Source organism: Ursus arctos, unplaced genomic scaffold (assembly GCF_023065955.2).
Source record: "Ursus arctos isolate Adak ecotype North America unplaced genomic scaffold, UrsArc2.0 scaffold_14, whole genome shotgun sequence".
NCBI lineage: Eukaryota > Metazoa > Chordata > Mammalia > Carnivora > Ursidae > Ursus > Ursus arctos.
This window is the reverse complement of record NW_026622808.1, coordinates 49,674,417-49,697,508: the sequence shown is the minus strand read 5'-3', so window position 1 is coordinate 49,697,508 and position 23,092 is coordinate 49,674,417. Positions and strand designations below refer to the sequence as shown.

General features: G+C 43.5%; 1 protein-coding gene and 1 non-coding gene across 2 annotated transcripts; one reads left to right on the top strand and one right to left on the bottom strand.

The window, feature by feature from the left end:
- Positions 1-1,461: 1,461 nt before the first annotated feature.
- ARL6IP5 (ADP ribosylation factor like GTPase 6 interacting protein 5) lies at positions 1,462-21,421 on the bottom strand. Its single transcript, XM_026501210.3, has 3 exons — positions 21,114-21,421; positions 5,502-5,719; positions 1,462-3,077 (listed from the first exon to the last, which is right to left on the bottom strand). The coding sequence occupies exons 1-3, from the start codon at positions 21,287-21,289 to the stop codon at positions 2,905-2,907; spliced, it is 567 nt and encodes a 188-aa protein (XP_026356995.1). The 5' UTR covers positions 21,290-21,421; the 3' UTR covers positions 1,462-2,904.
- Positions 4,637-4,709, top strand: TRNAN-AUU (transfer RNA asparagine (anticodon AUU)). Its single transcript has one exon. It is a non-coding gene; the product is annotated as a tRNA-Asn (tRNA).
- Positions 21,422-23,092: the final 1,671 nt, after the last annotated feature.

Sequence of the window (23,092 nt, the reverse complement as noted above, 5' to 3'; positions counted from 1 at the left end):
ATAGTTTCAATCAGGTAACTGATTTTACAATAGCCCATGGCTGAGAGGATTTTTCCTCCTGCGTTACTGTTTCTATAAAACATCCTTGCGCGCCAAGCAGGATAGTTAAGAAAGCGCTGCTGTAAATGAAACTTTCTAAGTGTCTAGCATATTCTACATCAAGAGGCTAACCGCTGATGGAACACAGTGCTCTAAACATGTCTAAAAGCCTACTATGTATTAGTAGTTGAAGTTCTTGAAAGCCCTTCTGCGTTTACTTGCATAGCCACAGTATTTAAAGTCAGGAATTTCAAAACGTGCTAATAGTCCTAAAAGAGGGCTTTAATTTTAGATGAGCAAAGAGAAAAGTTGATCCAAATTTATAGCTTACTTCTTCACTACAGATTTTTGTCAAGAGACAGGTGAAGCAGCTTACTTATGCTTTTTCCATCTACCCACTCCTACCCTAAAAATGTTAGTTGAAGATTTTAAGGTGTTTTTAAATTTTTTTTTACAATTTTATTTTTACGTAATGTCTACACCCAACATGGGGCTTGAACTCACAACCCTGAGATCAAGAGTCACATGCTCTACTGACCGAGACAGCCAGGCGCCCCTTGTTTTTATAATGCAATAATTTACAGCTCTTACATGCTACATTTTTATATTATTTTCCTTCCAGAACTGACCACCAACCGTTAGTAATATAATGAGCATATTTTTTCTTTAAGTTGTCACTTTTCCCAAATAGATTGTACTCGGTCTACAGAATTCATGTAGAAAATGGAGAGGGCTCAAATATGTCAGGTTTAAAAAAGGATCCCATTAGAATTCAATTTTATTCTGGCTGGAAATTAATAAAGTATTAAAGTATTATTAAACAGTACCATAGTTTCCCCCACCCCTTATCCAGTGGGGATATGTTCCAAGAACCCCAGTGGATGCCTGAAACCACAGACAGTACTGAACCCCCTACATATACACTGTTTTTTCCTGTACGCGTCTACGACAAAGCTTGATTCATAAATTAGGCACAGAGATTAACCACGAGAACTAATAATAGACTAGAACAATAATAATATGCTGTAATAAAAGTTATGTGAATGTGGTCTCTCAAAATTATCTTGTACGTACTCACCCTTCTTCTGTGATGGCGTGAAATGAGAAAAATGCCTCCTGTGGAGATGAAATGAGGGGAATGGCGTAGGCATTGTGATGTAGTGTTTGTCTACCCTGGACCCCCTGATGATGTGTCAGAAGGAGGATCATCTGCGTCTGGACCGAGGCTGACTGCAGGTCACTGAAACCATGGAAAGCAAAAGCATGGATGGGGACCTGGGGGGCGGGGAGAGACTACTGTATTTGAAGCACCAGCGGAGTGCTTTTGGCCGTATAGCACGTCCTCGTCGTTTAGAGGGCTGTCACCACGTATCCCAGATAGTTAGCAACAGATGTGCATTAAACAAAGTCTCACAAATAAAAAATCTTTGATAAATTTTATTCTCCGTATTTGGGTAAGGTACAAACTTGACACCACGTCTACGAAGTCATGGTGCTATCACTGTGCTGGAGATGAAGGCTGCAGGTTGGCTGAGAAATTAAAACGCAAGACGAATCAGGAGCAGCATATGCTGTTGCCTCTTATTTTAGGGCGTACAGAGAGTCTTCAGTAAGTACTGCTCCAGTTGTCTTCATAATTCAGTGTTAGGGAAACCCAAATGTTTTCTGTTCATCTATGAAATCACTCAACTGGCAAGCAAAACATTGTGTATCTATTTCTAAATACATGAGAAATAAAAGGGAGAAAGTAACAGGATATATAAACTCATGCTATCTTGATTCTAATGCCTATCCATGGAAACATACGGTTGTAACCAGTGCTATCTAACATTTTTATGAAGTGCAGAAGCCACCGATGACTCCCATTTTCATAAGTCTTTTTGCTTGGTCATCTACAGATGCCTTTCAGATTTCAAAAGATCAACCATTATTGTTCTCTTTGTGCCCCTAAGAAATCAACACAATGTACATTGATTTCCTTCTTTCTAAACGTTCCAGTTAAAAACTAAACAGTGAAAAAAATATAGGAAACATTATCTTGGACACCTTTTTGTCAAGACAACACAAAATGTGCAATATAAACAGAACCCAAGTTTCATTTTTGTTGTTGCTTTTTTTAACAAGACTGTCAAGAATAATATAGGTTATGTAGCTATAACCTTAAGGAAGATGACATTTAGGTTGCAACAAATACCTGCTAGTGAAAAGGCATTACTAGCATTTTCAAAAATTTACAAAAATTGGACAAAGTATTCTCCTAAACAGCTATCTTTATATTCGTAAACAAAATAAAAACAACTGGTTTATCCAGTTTCCACTGCATGTCAAACAGGCGGCAAAATACAGATCATCTTTGATTCTAAAAGAAGAATAATAAAAGCTAAACTAGCTTAGACCGTACATATAGTCCCAGGAGTAGTTTTGGAGGAGGACACTGGGGCGGGGTGGGGGGGGGGATTAAAACAGGCTAACGTGTGACGTCTACTTTAACAGGTTTTTTTTCATTTACTCATATTGCATTGATACTTTACAATTAGTTTTTTCCTACAAGTTAACAGTACTGTTGCTGTACAATGCAGAATTCTGTTTATTTCTCTACAGAAATAAGTGTGATCCATTTCCTATCAGTTTGCATAAACACACTCGACACGTCAGGCATACTAGGAGGGTAGTTTTCTCGTGGTTTCTGAGGGCTTCCCTCTGTCACGTCGGAGATGTGAACAGTTGGGCCTATACATGCATGCTGCCCCAGGGAGGTGGATGGTACAGGCACCTCCTATTTCGAGAACACAAATGGGAAGTAGGTCTGGATAAGGGCAAACCAACTTGACTTCTGCCGCAGCCCTGTCAGCAGGTCAGCGGTAGTTACTCCTTCACTTTGCTGATATAGTCAGCGATCCTGGAGACGTTTTCTTCCTGCTGTTCTAGGGCATCGAGGACAATGCCCATCGGTGTCCTCTTCAAGCCTATTCCCTCCATTTTATTCTCCAGTTTGTTCTTGAGGTTCCGGAGTCGCAAGGATGCGTGGATGAACATCACTGCGGGGAAGCGAGACCCGATTAGCACAGAAGCAACAACCTTACGCTCCCTGTCTTCACACTTTGGGGAAACCGCCTCAGTTAGCTGTAGAGCGGTCCGTCTCTAACGGGTTCAAGTCCTCAAACGGATCCTTGGACTTGGTCTGAAGCTCTTCTTCGCAAAGTCAGGTATTAAGTGTTCTTTGTGTGTGAAGGAAAAAGTATTCGGCAGGAAGGACCCGAATCTGGCAACCACACCCTCTCGCTTGATACCCCTGGATACCTTTCTGCTGCTACTTAAATGCCTTGAACGTCACAGTGAATCAACAGGATTCCAATGTACATAAAACCCGACTTACACCAAGTTTTCCAGAAAGGAACTCATGCTCTGCTCACAGATTATCTTCCTGCAGGAAGCATGCGGGTGAAGTCCACCTACAACGGGCCTCCGGAGGGGTAGTTTTCCAAAGTGCTGGGTATGGAGGTATAGATAAAAACTAATGGTTCTATAGATCTCAGGTACCCCAAGGCTCCCCAAATTCGCTTCATCACTTAGAATTACTCACGTTTGTTTACTAAGAAACATTCCCTGGCCCCTCTCCTGGACCTCCCGAACAGAACCATAAAGGGAGGGGCCTGGGAATCTGTATTTTAAACAGGCACAGCGGGTGATCTCCATCAGGGATTTTCAAACTTCTACGCACATATAATTCACCAAGAGAGCCTGTTAAAAAGAGGCAAATTCCAGGTCTCCACCACCCAAAATTCAGACCAGTAAGACTGAGGTAAAGTTCCCTGATGTAAAAAGCCAATATTCACTTGGGATGATTCTCACATATGTGACCTTGGACCCTCATTTTGAGAAATACTGATGAGCATTCTATCTGGAGACCCCCAGCCTAGACTGGCCTTTGGAAACCCCAGAGGAGCTTTCTAAAAATACAGGTTTGGGGAGCACCCCTGTCAACTCGCAGAATCAGCATCTCTAAGGGATATGGCTGGGTAATCTGTATTTTTTAAAAGTATCCTGTATGATTCTGACAATCATCAAGGACTAAGAGTCACTAATCCTGTCTAATTTCCTTATTTTATTTTTTTTTTAAGATTTTATTTTTTTTTTCGACAGAGATAGAGATAGCCAGCGAGAGAGGGAACACAAGCGGGGGGGTGGGAGAGGAAGAAGCAGGCTCATAGTGGAGGAGCCTGATGTGGGGCTCGATCCCATAACGCCAGGATCACGCCCTGAGCCGAAGGCAGACGCTTAACCGCTGTGCCACCCAGGAGCTCCTAATTTCCTTATTTTATAGATGAGTGAACTGCATCCCATGTATGATACCTGATCCAAATCACATGGCTGGTTTCTAGCAGGTCTAGGAATAGAACTCTGGACCCTTCACTCTCTACCTATGATCTATTTCATTACACTGGCCTGTCTCAGGCCCTGATGTGGAAAGGTACTGAAGTTAACAAGCTGTGTGTCAAAGCAGAATCTTTAAAATACTAAGTCTCTAGCACATAAGGAAAACTTCATTTCAAAAAGTCTGAATTTGCTGAATCAAATATTTTGTCCAATAAGGAGCGCCTGGCTGGCTCAGTTGGAAGAGCATGGGACTATTAATCTCAGGGTCATGAGTTCGAGCCCCACATTGGGTACAGAGTTTACTTAAATATTTAAAAACAAAAACAAATATTTCGTCCAATAAGGTGTGGGATTCATCCATAAGTATTCTGGGCTTAATCTAACATCACCCCAAACAAGCAACTGATTTTATTTAATGAAATAAATGCACATGCGAAATGCTATTAAAAGTTAAAGGGATCTTCCTGTCACTTAGTACAATAGAATTTTAATTAGATTTCTGCTGATGAGACTGGGATTATATCTGTTCTCTATTGCAGGTTTCAAGTGTTTGGGATCTCAGTAAATGATGCATGTAAAATTTAAAAAACATCTAGTTCTCTCCACCAAAATCGGAGTATTTGGTAACTGTATTCTGGGCCAATTATTCTTACAGACTTAGGGCACTCTGACACTAAACATGATTTATGAGTAAGCAGAGACTAAATAGTTTACTTCCAAATGAAATACATTCATTCTGTGTCATGACAGTATGAATGGCACTTAAAGACTGAGAACAGACTCGAATATTCGACAAATCTGGAGGCTGTTGGAGGCTGTGCAAATTTCTTGCCATGGGACTTGGGACTTGTATTTCTTTTGTGCAATGTTGCATCCCCTGAAGAGTGTCTGGCAGAGAGCAGGCACTCAATATACACCTGCGGAATTAGTGAACCATCAGGCCTTGATCTGCTGTGGCGGAAAATTCTGATACTTTTGCAGACATGCCAAAGCACATAAAGAACAGGTTAGGTAATTCCCAATGAACAACCTCTCCTACTTTTTTTTTTTAATGGCACAAGAAAAGAAGACTGAGGTTCACTTACGCAACAAAGGAAAAGTGATGCCAAACACGAAGACCATGACTCCCCCGAACATGGATATGAGGAAGTAGCTAGCCAACATGACCACCATGACAAATGTCGTGGGATACTGCTTCTTCATCCGGCGGAGGACGTCTTTGTTGTGGGCTGCCCACACGAACCCCGTGAACACGAGCACCACTACAATGCCTCCAAGGATCATGTTGAAGGGGCTCAGGAATCTGGAATAAGAAGAAAAGAGGGAGGCTAGGTCAGCACCGACAGCGGCAGGATGTGAAGATGAGGACGGTGAGGAGGAGTCAAGTCACACTCTGAGTACTTAGCATTTTATCTAAATTGTCTCATTTAATCCTCATAACACAATGAGGTAGATACTGTTAATTCATTTCTCAAATGAAGAAACTGAGGCATGGAGGTGAGAAAATAGTGGGAGCCAAGATTGACACTTGGGAAGTCGGACTCCCACCAAACTGGTCAGTCCATCTTACTGGAGGCCCACAATTTTCAAAGACATTTCCCCCCCACAAAATCCATACAGGGTTTTCATTGCATTTTAAAACATATCACAAATAAGTCTGAGGAATCATCTGGCATCTTGCTGATTCTATAGCTGGACAACTTCGGTCTTACTCATCACGGTGCTGAACGGTTCCTTTTTCATAAACACAGGTACCATCCAGACTTTTCGTTCGTATCTTTGTTTCCAACCGTTGCGGTTTGCTGAACCGGAGCAGCTGAACTTGATACATGTTCAATGTCGCTTCCTGCACGAATGAACTCATTCTCCCGAGCTTGGGACACCGACAAGCAAGGCCTGGCCTCCTCCGAACCCTGCGGATGTAGTTTTCACCCACGAGATTTTGGATTTCAGCAAGAGAACCATTCTTCCGGATAACGACATTGCCGGGGAAGCTGCATAGGCGGAGATGCCCAGGGCAACGCCCTTGATCACGTTTTGTACGTGACCACAGATGGTGCGAACAGGAGCCTGTCCCTTTCTCCTCCCCCACGTTTGTCAACCCTGAGCCTCTTCTTTCTCCTTCCAAGGAGCCGGAGTGTCTACACTGATGTGACTGACGCCCCCCACAGGATCCTGTGGGGCCTTTCTCGATCACCGTGTGTCCCCGCAGAGCGATACTGACATTTGCTGGAACATCGACAGTCCGATTGCAGAGAACGTTCTTCATGCTCACAGCAAATGCGGCGAAGAGTTAAGCAACTTTTAAAATTTAAAAAGAGACCGCCTCTTTCGGAGGGGCTGTTTTGCTTCACTACATCACACACTGTGAACAGGACAGCGCTCACGTGTCTTCCCAGCTCTTCGGGTTTCTTTAAATCCTCATAGAAGCTGCCACAACGGATCTATGTAGAGGTCCCATGATGGCCTCCATGGGCCAGACCCAGTCTATCGTCACATTGGTGTTTGGATGGTACAGTGTTTAAAAAAATTTTATTTGAATCCCAACGTGTGGAAAAAATCCATACAACTTGGGATTTCTAGCTTCTCCTGTAAACGAGAAACTCTAACAACACTTTTCCACATGTCGACGACTGGCTGAAGCACCTTCTCTTCCAGATAGAACAGACGCTCTCCAATTAGCCCCGTGTCCCCACCCCCATCTACTGCATCGCTGACACAGAGGCCCTCACTGAGCCACCATTCATCACTGCCCGTCTCGCAGCTGCCCTGCACTGCTCTCTTACATAACCGGCCTGGCCCACGGAGGCAGCTGAGTCTACGACTCCTGGCACAGAGACTCCATTATAATTCTTTAAAAGGGCCGAAAGTGTCATTAGGAGGTGGGTCGTCACTGAGATTTCCAAGCACAGAGTCTCCGGCTTCACTGTTTCATAAGCCAAAGGTTACACTACTGTTGATAAGAAAGAGGAAAGCTACGGAGTATTTCGTAAGTGAGAAGGACTGGGTGTTGTGGCCTCCACTGCCACCCGAACCCACTGTGTACACAGAGACCTTAATATGACATTTGTGGTCAGCAAGTACCGTGAGTTACTAACCTTTTACCCTCACAACAGGCTTAACAAGCATTTTCCTTGGGAAGGACAATGAGGGTCAGGGTGTTTTCATCACACTCTGAATATCAACGTGACGGATTTGGAAATGAGGGATGGGGGAAAACGGGAATGGGAGGTGATGCCAAGAGCTTACTTTCTCTGAAATAGAACAGATGAAGGATTTACACTCATTGTAGGGTTCATATTCGGGATAACGAAGATTCTTCTTTAAAAACCCCTTTACCTTTTAGCTCTGATCCTGCCTTCTGAAACACAAAAGCTATCTGAAATAGTTTCAAATAAGAGTAGAAGTATCAAGTACCTTAATGGGCAAAATCAGGGATACAATCCATGTGAAACTGCTTTGGAAAAGTTAGAAATTCCTATTACAGTGCATGGAATTAAACAGTGGTAAGAGTAGTATAGCAGGACATAATTTAGAGTTAAACCCTGTAATAGTAAGTTTCTTTAAGATTTTATTTATTTATTTGACAGAGAGAGAGACAGCCGGCGAGAGAGGGAACACAAGCAGAGGGAGTGGGAGAGGAAGAAGCAGGCTCACAGCAGAGGAGCCTGATGCGGGGCTCGATCCCATAACGCCGGGATCACGCCCTGAGCCAAACGCAGACGCTTAACGACTGAGCCACCCAGGCACCCCAGTAAGTTTCTTATTTCATTCAAAACTCTTGCAAATATTCATCCCCTTCCAGGCAATAAATCTCCTCCTCAGAACAGAGTCGAAGGAAATAAATATACATGCAAAGACTGGGTTGTAACAATCTTCACGAGTGGTATTTATGATTAAAAACTTTTTGAAATAACGTATATAGCCACCAATTTGCTAGAGGTGGTATGTGCAGCTCGGTACTCAATACTATGGAAAGATATTAGTAATATATCGAGTGGGTAAAAGTAATCAATCCATTTTCTGTTAGGTGGATTTATATATGTTATGTAGCCGAGAAGTGGAAATTTTTTATAATTCGTACATTATTTTGTAATCAGAAATAAACATATAAGGAAGGAAAATATAAAAATATAAAAGCAACTGCTCCCTAGTCTATGACCCAGGCTTGGCACAAGCCAGCTACAACCGCCCATCTTTACCTCCATCATCTCTCCAACAACATTAATGCAATTGCAATTCATATGCCACAGCGAAGCTTTTCCTTCTCCCACCCGAACCTTGGTTCCCTGCCAATTCTCCAGGTCCTCCTGTGGCAACGTGCACCACCCCCCTCCTGCAGCAACATGCACCACCCCCCTCCTGCAAGCCTTCCCAGCATCCAGCAATTGAACTATTCTGTCTGTCCTTCACCAGTTCTTTATCATCTAGGTCCACAGAGTCACTCTGTACTTTTTCTGTTTTAAAATTTTATCTGGGTTATGCCGTACCTTCTGCCCAGATCTGGGAAAGACAATTATAGGCCTGGAGAAGGGAAGAACTGGACAGGGCAAAAGCAAAATCTTTTTTAGCAGGTGGTAAGGAAACTGAGTGGAGAGGCCCAGAAACTGTCACCGATTAATAAATCTCATTCCTAGCACTCAAAAGATTCCGAAAGAAGTTATACTGAAAGACTAGAGCAGTTATACTGGGTAGTAGCATCATGGGTAGTTTATTCCCATTTGTTTATTAGTTTCACCCAAATATTTTGAGCTGTAAAGAAAAGCAAAGATCAACATTAATGCAAAAAACTATAGAGTGGAAGGTTCAAGGTTAAGGAAACTGCTTTGCATAAACTGCAAATAAAAGATGGTTGATTGGTAGCAAACTAGCAAAGTATCCTACTCAGTTCTTTCTAGAATACCTATTAAAATAATCCGTGAGGTGAAGCATATATAATAAAAAGTATGCCAAGCTTTGTCTATTTTCCTCTGGACAAGCAAAGTAGGCATCTACGCTGAATGTCTAAATAAAACCCAGGACAAAGAACAACAAAAACTCCAGGCCTGACTCAAGCAACTCCAAATTTGCTTTTCACCTGTTCCTGTTGCTCATGCTCAAGGGAAAAGAACAGAGCACACAGCCCTATAGAACTGGTTTTAGCTTACAACACGCCCAGCCACAATCTATAATTAGAAGGTAACCAAGTTTCCAAGCTGGAAAAAATGAACAAAGTTACTCAGAGCAGAAATGGTTTTCTTCCTTATTCTTCTTAAGCCTATTCCATTCTAACAAAGAGTAAAATTTGTACCACTCTAATGCCTTGGAACCTGCTGGCACTTGGAGGAAAATAAAACACATACACCACCCTCTAGAGCTTAATTTCATTTTCCAGTGAGTGCAGGAACTTGGGAGCCAGTTCTCGTCTGAGATGAGTGAAGTTTTTTAGGCAACAGCTGGGCTCTTAATCACGCCAGTCACAATAAAGCCCAGGAACTTTTAGGCAAAAACTCCCATAAATATGCTACCCCAGCTATCGTGGGGACAATTGCCGCTGGGCTCTGATGGGTGGCGTTTCATATAGTGGTAGTCCCCGGATGAGAAAGGGTGGGAGGAAGGGAGGCAGGAAGAGAGAGGGAGGGGAGAAGGACAGAGAGGGGGAGAGGGGACAGAGGGAGAGAGGGAATGTAGTTTTCTATCCTTGATGGAAATAGGACCTAGTTTAACAAGTCAAAAGCATTCAATATGTTTTTCTATTGTGAGATAAAAACATATACCTACATACATATACATCCTATTCCGTAAGTAACTGAGTAAATAAATGTAATGGTTAAAAATTCTACTGGAAATATTGACAGTTGTGAAAAGGTTTACAACCCCATCACAGAATCCTGTAGCAGAGCGTTCAAAGATAAATAGCTTCCGTCCCATTGCACAGATGAATAAACTGAGGCCCGGAGAAGAAACACATTCAAAGGGGTCTAGGGGAGAGAAAAGGGTGACAGCTGATGTAAACGTGACAGTAATTCATAATATAGCTCCTTGTGTATTGTTAAGCAGCTTCAGGATTCCAACCCCCCCTCCCCCACACCCACTCATTCTCAATATTCTTCCAACTGGGGTCAGCAACGAAGGATCGTTCTGGGAGATCCCTTGGCATTCTGGTTTCTCTCCGAAGCAAGGTGGCTACCAGCAGGTGTGGACGTAGGAATGTGCCCGAATGTGCCAACATGATTCAGCTAGCTAGAGCTATAGTTTCAGCACAAGTTCCTGAAGGGAGGAGAAAAGCCAAAAAACTTGGCTGATCACAGAATTTTAGAGCTAGGACAGATCTTGAAAAATACATTTCAGTCTACACATAAGCAAGCTAGGGAATAGACAGGTTAGTAATTACGTCCAAACCCATCAACTGCAAGGTTGGCAATAGAAGTTCACCAAAACAGAGATCCTCAGATCGAGTCGAGGGCACCGTTGCCAATCCGGGCACCATGCAAGGCCCACAAGAGCCAAAAAGGCAGGGAAATACTTCCTGAGCAGCGGAAGCCGCTTTGCCCCGAGTTCCAGTCTTCTAACCCAAAAAAGGTATTTTCGTAGTTGGGTTCCTGAGGAAGCCTGACTCACCAAGAAAGGGGTGGGGGGACAATTAACTCACAGTGGATTTCTGTAAGTTGGTGATGTTTTTCTGTGGTCCGTAAACAGCCAGAGAGGTCACTGCAAATGTGAATCCGCCCATCCATTTTCTTGCTTCTCCTTGCTCTTACAATAAAAACACAGTTCGTTACACATGCTCCAAGGCCCCACAGGGTCTGGCCCCTGCCTGTGTGTAGCGCTAAGCCACCACACACCGCTGTGTAATTTGTACCTGGCACAGGAGGCCTGGCTGGGGTGGTAAGCGGGGGGGCTACAGTCCAGGCCACATTGGACTCACTCAACAATCTGGCTTAGGCTGCATCTGCTAGGAGTAAGGAGTGCTTTAAATAATCAGTCTGAGGGAGCCTGACGGCTAGCAGCAGTCCTGCCTGTGGTCTTTTCCTACACCGCCTCCCGATCCTACACCCCGTCCTTTGGGGTTTCAATCTCCCTGTAGACCTCGCCCTTTCTCTGGCCCCCACAGGCCTGTGCACAAGCCATTCTCTGCCTGACTCACTCCTACTTTCTTCAAAACCCAGCCTAATCAGCCCTTCTTGTGCCTCTCTGACCACATCAGAGCACCATATGCGTCTCTTTCCAAGCCTCATCACAGTGGTGGTGTTACATTTACTTGAATGAGGATTAGATGCGCGTCTGTCTCCTACTGGATTAGGCTCTATGAGGGCAGGGACTGTAACATTTTCTCCCCGGCATCTACCACAGAGCCTGGTATGCAGTAGTTATTCAGTATATGTGTGCTGAAAGAAAGAAAAAAGGTAGGCAAGGATCTAGCATATTTTTATATGACTTAAAGGAAGCTCAGCAACTTTCCATGGGTACGAATGAAGTGACAGGAGGTTTCTCTTGGACAAATCACTATTATTCTCATTGCACACTAAATATTACTGGAGAAATAGTCCCTGTCTTTGTACGTTCACAGAGTTGTGATGAAAAGAACAGAGGAAAAAGAAAAGTAGGAAATATCAGGCGCACGCCCGTGCAGATGTGAGGTAGAACGACTGGGACGTGGTCGGATGGGGAGAAAGGGCCCTTTGGCTGGCTGGCAGCAGGAACTTTGTAAGTCTTGCCGCTAGTACGTGCTGGGGGTCAGGAGGGAGAGTGTGGGAGCACTGGAGACTCATACTCTTGCAGACCTATCTATACAGGCCCCTCCTGCTCTTTGATTCCTCAGATAACCCCCTGGCCTTCCGGGGTTATTTTGGTTTCCCAGCAAGGCTTCCATCCTGGCAAGTACTATTTCTGACTATAGAGTAGAGATGTAAATGTACAAATCAGCTTTGAGTCAATATGATCAGGGTCACCTTGACCTCATAATCGCCAGATAAAGGAGACTTTGAGGCAGTTCGGGTGGGATGGGAGCCTGCCTCTTTTGTCACAGAAAGGGCGTAGTAACCTGACATCGAGATGTTTCTTAACCAAGTGAGTCAGGAAGACCCACAGTATTTATTGCATCCTTGCTGTACTGTCTGTTGCATCGTGTGCACTTGGCGCCATGAAACTAAACACTCAAATGACCCACGGTCTTGGCAGCAGTTGGCATGTTTAAAGTATTCACAGTAAGACATACCTTATGAACCTCCAAGTTTTCTTTTGTGTTTATAAAGCTAATCGCTTATTTTATTCTTAATAAACAGTGAGTTGGGCCTGGTTTAGAAGCCATCTATCTCAGACTTCCCCTGACGATGGAGCTTCAAGTAACAGTGTGCTAGTATCTGATTAGCTTGCAACTGTTCCTTTTTAAAGTTTATATTCAGGCAAAGTTCTAACATACACGATGCGAGAGAGAATGGTCTAATGGACCCTCATGTATACTCATCATTGCTTTCAGCAATTAGGAACCTATGGTCACTCTCATAACAGAAAATGTTTTGGAACCGAGGTGGAAAGATCCTTGTTTACAAACTGTTCTTTCTGAATTCTTTCGGTAAAGTAAATTCAATTGTTTTCCCATGCCAGGTTCTTACAGCACTGTGAAGGTGGGGGATGGGCAAATGCAAATGAGCCTGATGACACATAATCTTCCTTCTTACAAGGAGGCTCCTGTCTGCTTACCTCCCACCAACACCCAATTTCTGCATTCCCTTCTGTTTCTCTGAGACAGGGAGAAACCACGCTGATGGCGTACAGAAGCAGATGACAGAAGCAGGAACCAAAGCCTCGGGTTTCCACTTCAGATGGACTTTCTGCCCTCTCAGTGGTGTCTGCATTAGTGATTGCCCCACGGAAGGGCAGGCTGGGAAATCATACCCGTTTATGGTAAATCCTTGCAGAAGGGAGAGGCAGCCTGCCGCTTTTGTCTGAGATCACAGGCATGAAAGTGTTCTCTGGAACAAGAAGCAAGCCCATTGCGACAGACAGAGGAGGGCGTTACAGGTATGTATTCTGAAGCTGAGTGATAAGGGATAGAATTCATTTGTCCAAAAGGAAAAGAATAAAAAATTTCCAATAGCGCTGCACAATTTGGTATTAAGGTCAAGTTCATCTTTTAGAATTGGATTTCTTACACAGAGCTCTCAGCCCCTACTAAGTAGATTGAGAGCTTTTGCCTTCTAAGAAAGGGGCCAGGAATCCAAAATATTCTCATTTGCACACTTATCCAGAATAATTATAAATCCTAATGTGGGAGAAGGAGACAGAAACTACCACCCCCGGGCTGACGGTGGCAGGGCATGTTTTTTTTTAAAGTGTGTGGGGAGAAGGCGAGAACAAGGTTGCGTAAACGGTGTCCGGGGATTTAATGAAAGGCAATCCTTATTAGATGAAGAATGTTGAGATTAAAATTTTATTGAGTGTTGACAGACCTCTTAAAGTTCTGTACTCAGAAGCAGCACATAACCCATCAAGGAAAGACATATGCCCGCATTGCACGTGCCTGCCTCAAGCACAGATAAAGAGGGATGGGAGGGCAGGAAGCGATTAATTCTGGGAGGATTGGGAAGGCAGGGTGGAGCTGTATTCCTCCTTGTACCCTCTGTGCCTAGGAAGTATCTGATACACAGCAGGTGCTTAGCAAATACTTATTCAACTGAGTAAAAGACATCTGGGCTGCAGGGGAGGATGGGAAGGAAACATGTACTTATCCCCCCCACCCCCCTGTCCACATACTCAAGGCCTGTCCCATTTTCAACACCTGAGTTTTGAAATTTGGGATCATAATGTACAGGGGAAAGAAGGTAAGTCAGGTTGAAAAGATTGAAAAGAATGTGTTTGTAGGTGTGTATTTCCGTACACTCGCTATCCTTGTGTAAAAATTATGTCTGTAGTTTCATCTTGCTGCCCCTCTAGACTCCAAACACGACGAAAGTAGGAATCACAGCATCTTACTCCCCACAATATCTCTTAGCAGGGTGCCTGAGAAGTTCCTAAATGCTTCATAGTCTTTGTGTAATGAACGAGGCAAAAAAAAAAAAAAAAAAAAAAAAGTAATATTGTAGCATTGGTGTGGAAATTGATTAATCTCAAAAACCTTTCCACTAGGTTTGGACATAAAAGCACTGCAATTAATCCCATCTGCAAGTGTGTTAATACATTCCCATCCACAGCATCCCAGGGCTCTCTTATCCTTTTCTTCCTTTATCAACTAGTAACTTGGGTTTTTCATCCTTGCAGCATTAAAAGGTAAAAACAATCTGACTATTTTTCAATACAAGGTACTGGCAGCCATAGCCTCAAACATATTATGGGACTACATTCATTCTGAAAAGACTGAAGTAATGCTCTTTTCAAACAGAAGTACTAGCCTTCCAGAAACGCCTTGCCATTTCAAGCAACTAGAAGCATAACGTGGCACCTGGAGTTTCCACCCTCTGGTATCACCTACACAGGCCACGTGGTGAAGAAGGACTTTAAGACTATATGGGCTCATTCAGCAGCTATGCTGTGCTGTCTCAAAGGGGAGGCCTGAACATACACATAGGAAAACAAATGAGCCTTTTAGCTGGAGATGCACTGGAGGCATTTATAAGTTTGAAAATTCTGTGTGTGGTTGGTGCTTTCTGATGCCACGCCAGGAAATAAGACTCCTGATGGCAGGGAGGAATTTGTGAGCATAAGAAAGGCAAATAATACAAATGTGTGAGAGTCAGCGATGGAGCTGAATTTGGTTAATTAGGAACTTCAGAATATTTGCAATATGACTTCACAGCAAAAGTATTTTACTTCACAACAATAAAAGAGGCTACTACTTATTAGCAGTTTTTGCCCCCTAATTAGCCACATGAACTTCAGCCTTCACAATTGTGAACGTGGGAGTTTGATGGGATCAGTACTTCTCAACTTCAACCTGGAGGTGTATATCAGAATCACATGGGGTGTTAAGACCCTGGACCCACCCAAGAAGCATATGTTAAGAATTTCTGAAGTTAACACCTGGGCATACGGGTACATTTATTTAAATGTTCAAGTGGTTCTTTTGAACCAGACCAGACTAGTGCTTCTTAAATTTTAATGTGCCTATGAATCATCTCAGAGTCTTGTCAGAAAGCTGACTGTGATTCAGTAGGTCTGGGAGGGTGCCTGAAATTCTGCATTTCCAACAGGCTCCCAGGGTAAAAGATGCTGCTGTTTCATGGCCCATACTTTAGATTTCTCCAGCTCAAATCTTTTGGCATCTGTTAAGCCCAGAAATTTCTGTCCGCAACCAGAATGTATCACATACTGAGCACTTAAACTGTAATTGCAATTAGGTGTTGCCTTTGCTTTTCACTTTGAAAATAGAGGCAGAGACTTCTATTGCTGTGTCTGATATAAAAAGAATATCGAGGGGTGTCTGGCTGGAGCACATGACCCTTTATCTCAGGGTTGTGAGTTCGAGCCCCATGCTGGGGGTAGAGATTACTTAAAAAAAAAAAAAAAGAATATCTAGTGCCAAGATGTATTGTGTTAAGGATGGGGGAGGTAAGTCATATCTTCTTCAATCTTAGACATTTTTCCTTTCTTGATTTAAAAAATGCAAAGCCACTTTCAGCAAAACACACACTTCCCAGCTTGTTACTCATGCTGTTCCTTTGAAGTCACCGAATCTCTTCTGAAGTGATGCCTGAATCTCAAAAAGAAACTGAGGTCTTCAAGGGAAGCAATCCAAGTGTTTATAAGAAACACAAGTTACAATGATGACAAAACCACTAAAGTATATCCATCATCTCACACTTCTAAGAGAATACACAAGCTGTGAGAATTCCAAATATACCTGGAACCTAGGATTTAATAACAGCAGCTACTGTTTAAATATTATCACTTGCTGGGCCTTAATGTACTTTATATTAATTAAGTCACGTAATTCCAATTTTATGGTAGTGGAACGCCAGAGCATGTGAACTGGTAAGCAAAAACAAAGAAAAGCGATAGCCAGAATGCTGTCAAAAAACAGAAAGTGAGTCTATGGAATCCGTAGTCTTCCAGGCAGATTAATAAAAGAATGATAGCATAACAAATTTAATAAATCAAGGATAATGATCAAAGCCATGTAAGCTTCAAATCTGCTCCATTCTTATGTCTGAAAAGTCAGAAGCCAGGAGCTAAAATCAAATTGTTTTGCGAAGTAACTGCCAAGAACTCTGTTTTTGTAACTTGCTATAAACTAACTTGCATTTAGTGAAAGTGATCACTAAATTATCATGATTTTCTTGGCATCATAGCTGTGGTTCTCAACCAGGGGTGATTTTGACCCCCAGGGGACATGTAGCAATGTCTGAAGGCAGTTTTTTGAGGGCTTGGGTGCTACTGGCATTCAGGGGGTAGAGAGCAGGGATGTTGCTAATTCTCGTACAATTCACAGGACAGCCCTCTACAACAAAGAATTACATGATCCCGATTGTCCATAGTACTGATGTTGAGAAAGCTGGCAGGAGAGTATTTCCCCAAAATTCTACAAGGGCAATAGGAATTAGTGAAGAGTTTGAGTTATAACCTTTTCTAAATTGAATTTTTACACGATAGTCATCTTAACCAATATGTAGCAAGTGCTGTCAGCAATGACCCAGTTAGAATCACTTTAGGAGCCTGCTGGTGCTATGTACTAGTGTGCTGCTATGTGCTTCAAAATAATTTGTTCCATTAGGTAGGTTAAAAGTTGCCCTCGTGATTACATTGAGGCCTCCTGTTCATTTATTTACTCTGCATTCACCAACTAAACATCTGCTGTATAGTAGGCCTCAGGGATACAGCGAATACAAGTAATGATAAGCACAACAGGAAAAAGAAAAAGCAATCACGAACGAAACCCACAGTCTCTGGCCTCGAGGCATTTATAGTCCGGAGTGGAGACAAGTAAACAGACAACTTAAAAGCCTGTGAGGTAACTACCGGGAAAGATATGGGCAGCCCAGTTAACACAAGGAAGGGAGGGACAAAGGGAAAAAACGCTTCCTCAAAAAGATGGTACCAAAGCTGAGTCTTGAGGTAGGAGCAGGAGTAGGTAAGTTGGCAACTGGAATCTGGGTGGATGGAGCTGTTGGGATCAAGACTCTGCCTTTAAAGACGCTGTTTCTCACACCAACAATGATAAAAAGTCATAATAATAAGTAACATTTGTGGAGCAAACACTAAGAGCTGGACGCTATTCTAAGAACCTTGCCTGTAGTAACTCGGGTAATCCTCACAGAAGCCCTGTGAGGCCGGTACTATAATTAGTCTCATTTATAGATGAGGAGGCTGAGGTACAGGCATAGTGGAAGTCCAAGGTTCCACAGCTGACGACCGGCAGTTGGGATTTAAAATTTACTTAATGTGGCTCTGGTGCCTGAACTCTTAACTACTACTTCATGCTATTTGAAGAGCCAGAAGATACGAGAACTACCTTCAACAAGGGCTGTTAGCTAAGAGACTTACTCAGAATTAATCTAAGAGGCATAGTAGACCTACTGAGTGGAAGTCACATGCCCGGTAAACCCTTTTAGGATGAAGCCCCAACTTCTCACCATGGATTACATGGTGATCAGGCCCTCGTCGGCAGATTTACCTCTATCGTCATCCCTCTTAATCTGCAACTTGGGAGAGGCAGCCCTTTCCCAAGTTGTTTCTGGAGCTAGATGATATCCACTTGGTCTTCCCTCTTCGCTCCTGTGAGCTGGAAAAGCAGGCTCTCTGCATCCTGACCCAAGCCAGTTTTCACCACAGAAGAATTCACAGTTGAGGCTAGAGCCCTCCAACAATGTCCTAGAGGCCCCTCCTCACTACTAGCAGACAGAACCAGTGAAGAACACCCTTTGAACATGGTCCCTTCCCCAGTAAACACCCAGGCCACATTTTCACACACACTCTGCCAAGATATGGGAAACTGTCAGCTGCTGTAGAAGATGCAGATAAACAGCCTCCAACACTGCTCTGACCCACTCACCCACTGACATCACCGAGAGAATTCTCTTTAGAATGAGAAATGTTCCACAGTCAACTAAGCTCTCTGACCCTGAAGGTATCTGGTTTCTTCCAGCTTTAAGAGACTGAACTTCATGACTCATAAGAAGATGGCACATTATGGCGCATTAGGGACGCCTGGGTGGCTCAGATGGTTAAGCATCTACCTTCGGCTCAGGTCACGATCCCAGACTCCGGGGATCAAGCCTGCCTGGCGTTGGGCTCCCTGCTCAGCCAGGAGCCTGCTTCACCCTCTTCCTCTGCCCCTCCTTCGACCCCTGGCTCGTGTTCTCTCTCTCTCTCTCAAATAAATAAATAAAATCTTAAAAAAAAAAAAAAAAAGGATGGCACATTAGTTCAGAGCACAAGACTGCGTCTGTGACTTTGAGCAAGTCATTTATACTCTATATGAGCCTCAGGAATAATAATAACAACAATAATAATAATATCATCTCATCTCACTGGGTTGTATGAGATAATTCAGGTAAATTACCCAGCAAATACTTGGCACACAGAGCACTCAGTACTCAATAAATGTTTGCTTTTATTATTAGTAGATTATAAAGAAAGGAAAAAGTCGTTTGTGGAAAAATTACTGACTGTGTGTTTGTGGATGCGGAGAAAACAGTTAAAGGTCATACACCAAATTTTTACCGGGGTATGAAGGAAATCTCGTATTTTACACACATGTAATTTTCAAAACAATTTACTGCTGGCCTGTATCTTTTGTAAATTTTTTAAAATAAGAACAATAAAACGTAAAGATGGCTATTTTTTTCTTTTACCTTCAAAAAGTTCACTGCCAACCAACATTTCTTATTTGAAAAGGAGAATGGGAAGGGCCAACACTCCCAAAGTGCCTGAGTGAGTAGGCTAAGACACCATAATGAGGGAGCTATATTTAGTCAGGGGGCTGGACCCTGACCTTCACAGTGAAAAATGGATTCCATCAAAGCAGCTAGGCTGCCCAAGCCTGTGTCTAGTCTGGGCAGTACGCCTGTTTGAAAAGCAATCGTTTTCTCTGAACATTTGACTGGCCTGTATCAAACCTTGTTTGATATCTAAGTTTTGAGGGTTACCACAAAAAAGAAAAAAAAAAAAGCCTCATATCTAGATCACCAGATAGTATGTCTGGCTTGCTTCTTTACTAAAAGGGAGAAAAGAAAAAGAAAGCAAACCAACAGATGCAATCCTATATACTATTTACTATCTTTAAAAGAAATTTTTTAGTGGTCCGGGAAATGAGCCTCAAGCATAAGGTTAGGGCAAGGTTCAGGAGGCAGCTGCCCCAGGCCTTAGGCCTGCCCTACCCTAACTAATTTTAACTTGGCTGCCACTCTAATTCAGAGTTGGCTCAGAGCCTGTGCCCTCCACACACCAAGTCATTCTCAGAGTTTGTGATTCCTTCAGCAACACCGAATGAGGATCTGAGCAACTACCTACTGAATCCCACAAAGGAGCGTTGTCTTCTGCATGAGGGCTAGGACTCTGAACCACATCTGGAAATTGTGAACTCTCTCCTCTCTGCTGTGCTCCTGGTCCTATAGCTTCTCAACAACTGCCACACGCCCTTGGGCTAGAAGTCAGGTCTGATTGATCTTGGTGTTGTTTTGAGCTTGGCACAGAGAAGTGACTCAATAATAAAGAAGCCAAAGATCAGCAAATCAGCCTAAGAAACCACCCTGTTTGGCCTTTCCACACCCTCCAAGTTTGGATTTCTCCTCTTTCTCCCAGGCCAGCTTGTACTTTCCCTCTGTAATGACAAGCAAATTACTTTATAAAATCTGAGGTTGGCTTTTTCTTTAAAGGTGCATAGAATCGGCAAGATCTAGAATACCACCATCCTGCAAAAGCGAGAGAAGCAGGTGTAGTTTACCCTTTAAGAAAAGGGTATCTCATACAACCTTTAAGAAAAGGGTAAACTACAAGAAAAGGTGCTTTCTAGAAGATCAGGTGTGTGTGCGGGAAGAGGGTGGAGTCCTATATAACAGAACACTTTATCTTACGATCTGTTATTGAGAAGGCCTTTAATACCATGAGACCACAGGCTAGGAAGTGAAGGAAATAAAGTTGCCACGCCTGACCACTCCTGGATGAAAAAGCAAGAGAACCCCGTTCCTAGAGACAGAGCAGCCTTTACCCCACACCGGGAGATGCGCCACCAGGAAACACCCACCCTCTTGCTCCCAAGCTCATCTTCCTCATATAGTGTGGCGGGCACTAGGCGGAGAAACCGACAAAGCGCGTCGCTTCTTGGGTGCCCTTTTTACCCTAAAACCCCCAGAATGCAGAGTTCGGATCCACACCCAGTCGCCCAAGTCTCCAAGGGCGGCGCCCGTTCCCGCCAGCCCCAGGATAGGGTTACACCGCTTCCCTCTTTCTTATTTTTAAAAGACTGGGACGCTTCAAATATCTACAGTAAGAGCCTAATCAGGGCACGGGGGGGGGGGGGGAGTCATTTTTTTCTTGTCCGAAGCTGGCAAAATTTCCTCACCCCTAGAAATCCCCTCCCGTCTCCGCCCGAGGCACGGGAAGGAAAAGGGGACCCCAAGATTGCTGCGGCCTCGCCCTGACAAGTTTCCACTGGCTTGACCGCTTGCACTTGCCAGGGCGGAGGCTGGGCGTGGAGAGCGTTTTTACATCCCGGGATCCTGTACACCCGGAGCCCCACGGTACCGCCCTCGATCAGTGTCCGGGAGGGGAACCCCACTTACCCCACAACGGAAATCATCATGGCAGCCACCACCAGGTAGTTGGTCTGATAATAGAGCAGGTTGCTCACCACGCGATTGTTCCATTTGGAAATGTCCCTGAAGTCCGGTCGGGCGAAGCGGTCAGAGCCAGGGAAGAAATCGTCCCAGGCGCGGAGCGGAGCGAAATTCACGTCCATGTCTAGTCTCTCAGCTTCTTGTTCTTCCCCTCTGGAATCTGGCGGCGGCGGCGGCGGCAACCGATCAGCTGAGCTGGGTTGGAGGTGACAGCGGCTCAGGCTCAGCCGGCTCTGCGGTTGGTGAGCAGCGGAGCGAAGGAAATTGGGAGCGGGCGGGCGTTTTTCTCTTCTTTACTTCTTGATTGGCTCTAAGAGGTTGGTTACAGGAAAAGTGGGGCCTCGCGACAGAGCAAGGGGCAGAGTGCAAAATAGAGATGAAATGACAGAAAGAAACCAGCGGAAATCCCCAGTGTGAAGGGAGGTGGCAATGCCTTCCCTGACAGTCCAAATACACACAGCCTCCTTTAAAATACCCCCTTTTGAGTGTTCACCATAAGAATGTGTTCTGGACTTTAGGGAACTTTTTTTGCAGCTGTTCAGATGCCAATCTAAGTGAATTGGAATGGAAGGCAACTATAGTGTTACTGGAAGATGAGCTGGTTTTGAAAACTAAGTAGTTACTAATCTCTGCACATCTGAATGCAATTTTCATGTTTTGTTTCACCATGAGTCACTATGAACGAAATCAGATTGGCAAAATGGGAAAGAAGGACGTGTAGAACGGAAGGGCTGGCTTGTTATTTCACTTCTCTTTTTTTGTTCTCCATCTCTGTCTTCTCCAGACAAAATATTGAACTACTGTGCTATTCTGAGGCAGTGGGCACTCTAGTCACATCAGCCTTGAGCTGGGATGTTGTTCACCTTAGAAAGCAAACAATGGTCTACAGTGACCAATAGTGTAGAGTAATTGCTTAGAGTTAGATATTACTGCTATGTTATTAATAATAGCACAGGCCATGATTCATCTGTATGGTATTAATAATAGTGCGTTAGCCTGATTTGTTTTCTGTGGTTTATAATGAACATCCACTGACTTTTCTCTATCTTGTTGCAATTTTATTGTTGTGGTTGTCTCTGAGTAGGCTTGATGGGGGACAAAAAGGGAGAAGATTTCAGTATGATGCCAATAGATATTTTAAATCCTTTCAAGGCTCTATGAAAGCACTCTGGGGGATAAAAAAAAAAAAAAAAAAAGGTGAGAGGAATGCAGCCTTGCCCTATCTTCAAGAATCTTGCAATGCAGTGGAAACACTAACTTAAATATATTACAGTAAGAGGAGTGCTAGGTAGAGATGTGCCAGACCTTAGTGCTCAGTTACAGGAAGTTAGAGGGTGTGGAAGAAGTCCCAGGGGCTTAAGAATTTCAAGAGGCATCACTGTGGGCAAGCTGAGAAAATGATCTTGGTCATGACCAGCATACCAGCGCCGGTAGGACCCCACACCTGTTGGAGAGATCAGTGAGCATTCGTAGCTGTGACCAAGAACCTTCCAATTGCTCAGGATTGCATGACAGTAAGCTGTCAGATGTCTGTTAGTAATAATATGATTCCTCATTGATCATAGGCAATTGATACCCAGTAAACATTTCTTCTGTATATTTTTATTTATTTGTTTAGGGGCACCTGGCTGGCTCAGTTGGTAGAGCATGTGATTCTTAATCTCAGAGTCTTTAGTTCAAGCCCCATGTTGGGCATGGAGCCTACTTAAAAAAAAAACAAAAATGAATGAATTTATTTGTTTAAACCTACAAAGAGGTTTAAAAATAAAGAAATGAAAAAAAGCCAGATATAACTGTATTTAGCATGATTTCTTTCTCCCTCTCTCACGAAATATTAACCATGCTTCTCTCTCTGGCTTCATTGGAGAGATTTTTTTTTCCCACTACACATTTCTATCTTCGTCAAAATGATTTTGAATAAAAAT

Coding starts and splice junctions, on each gene's coding strand:
- ARL6IP5 (XM_026501210.3), bottom strand. CDS start 21,289: ATGGACGTGAATTTCGCTCCGCTCCGCGCCTGGGACGATTTCTTCCCT. Junction 5,720..21,113: donor ATGATGATTTCCGTTGTGGG/GTAAGTGGGGTT, acceptor TTCTTATTCCAG/ATTCCTGAGCCCCTTCAACA. Junction 3,078..5,501: donor CATCACTTTTCCTTTGTTGC/GTAAGTGAACCT, acceptor GCTTCCCCGCAG/TGATGTTCATCCACGCATCC.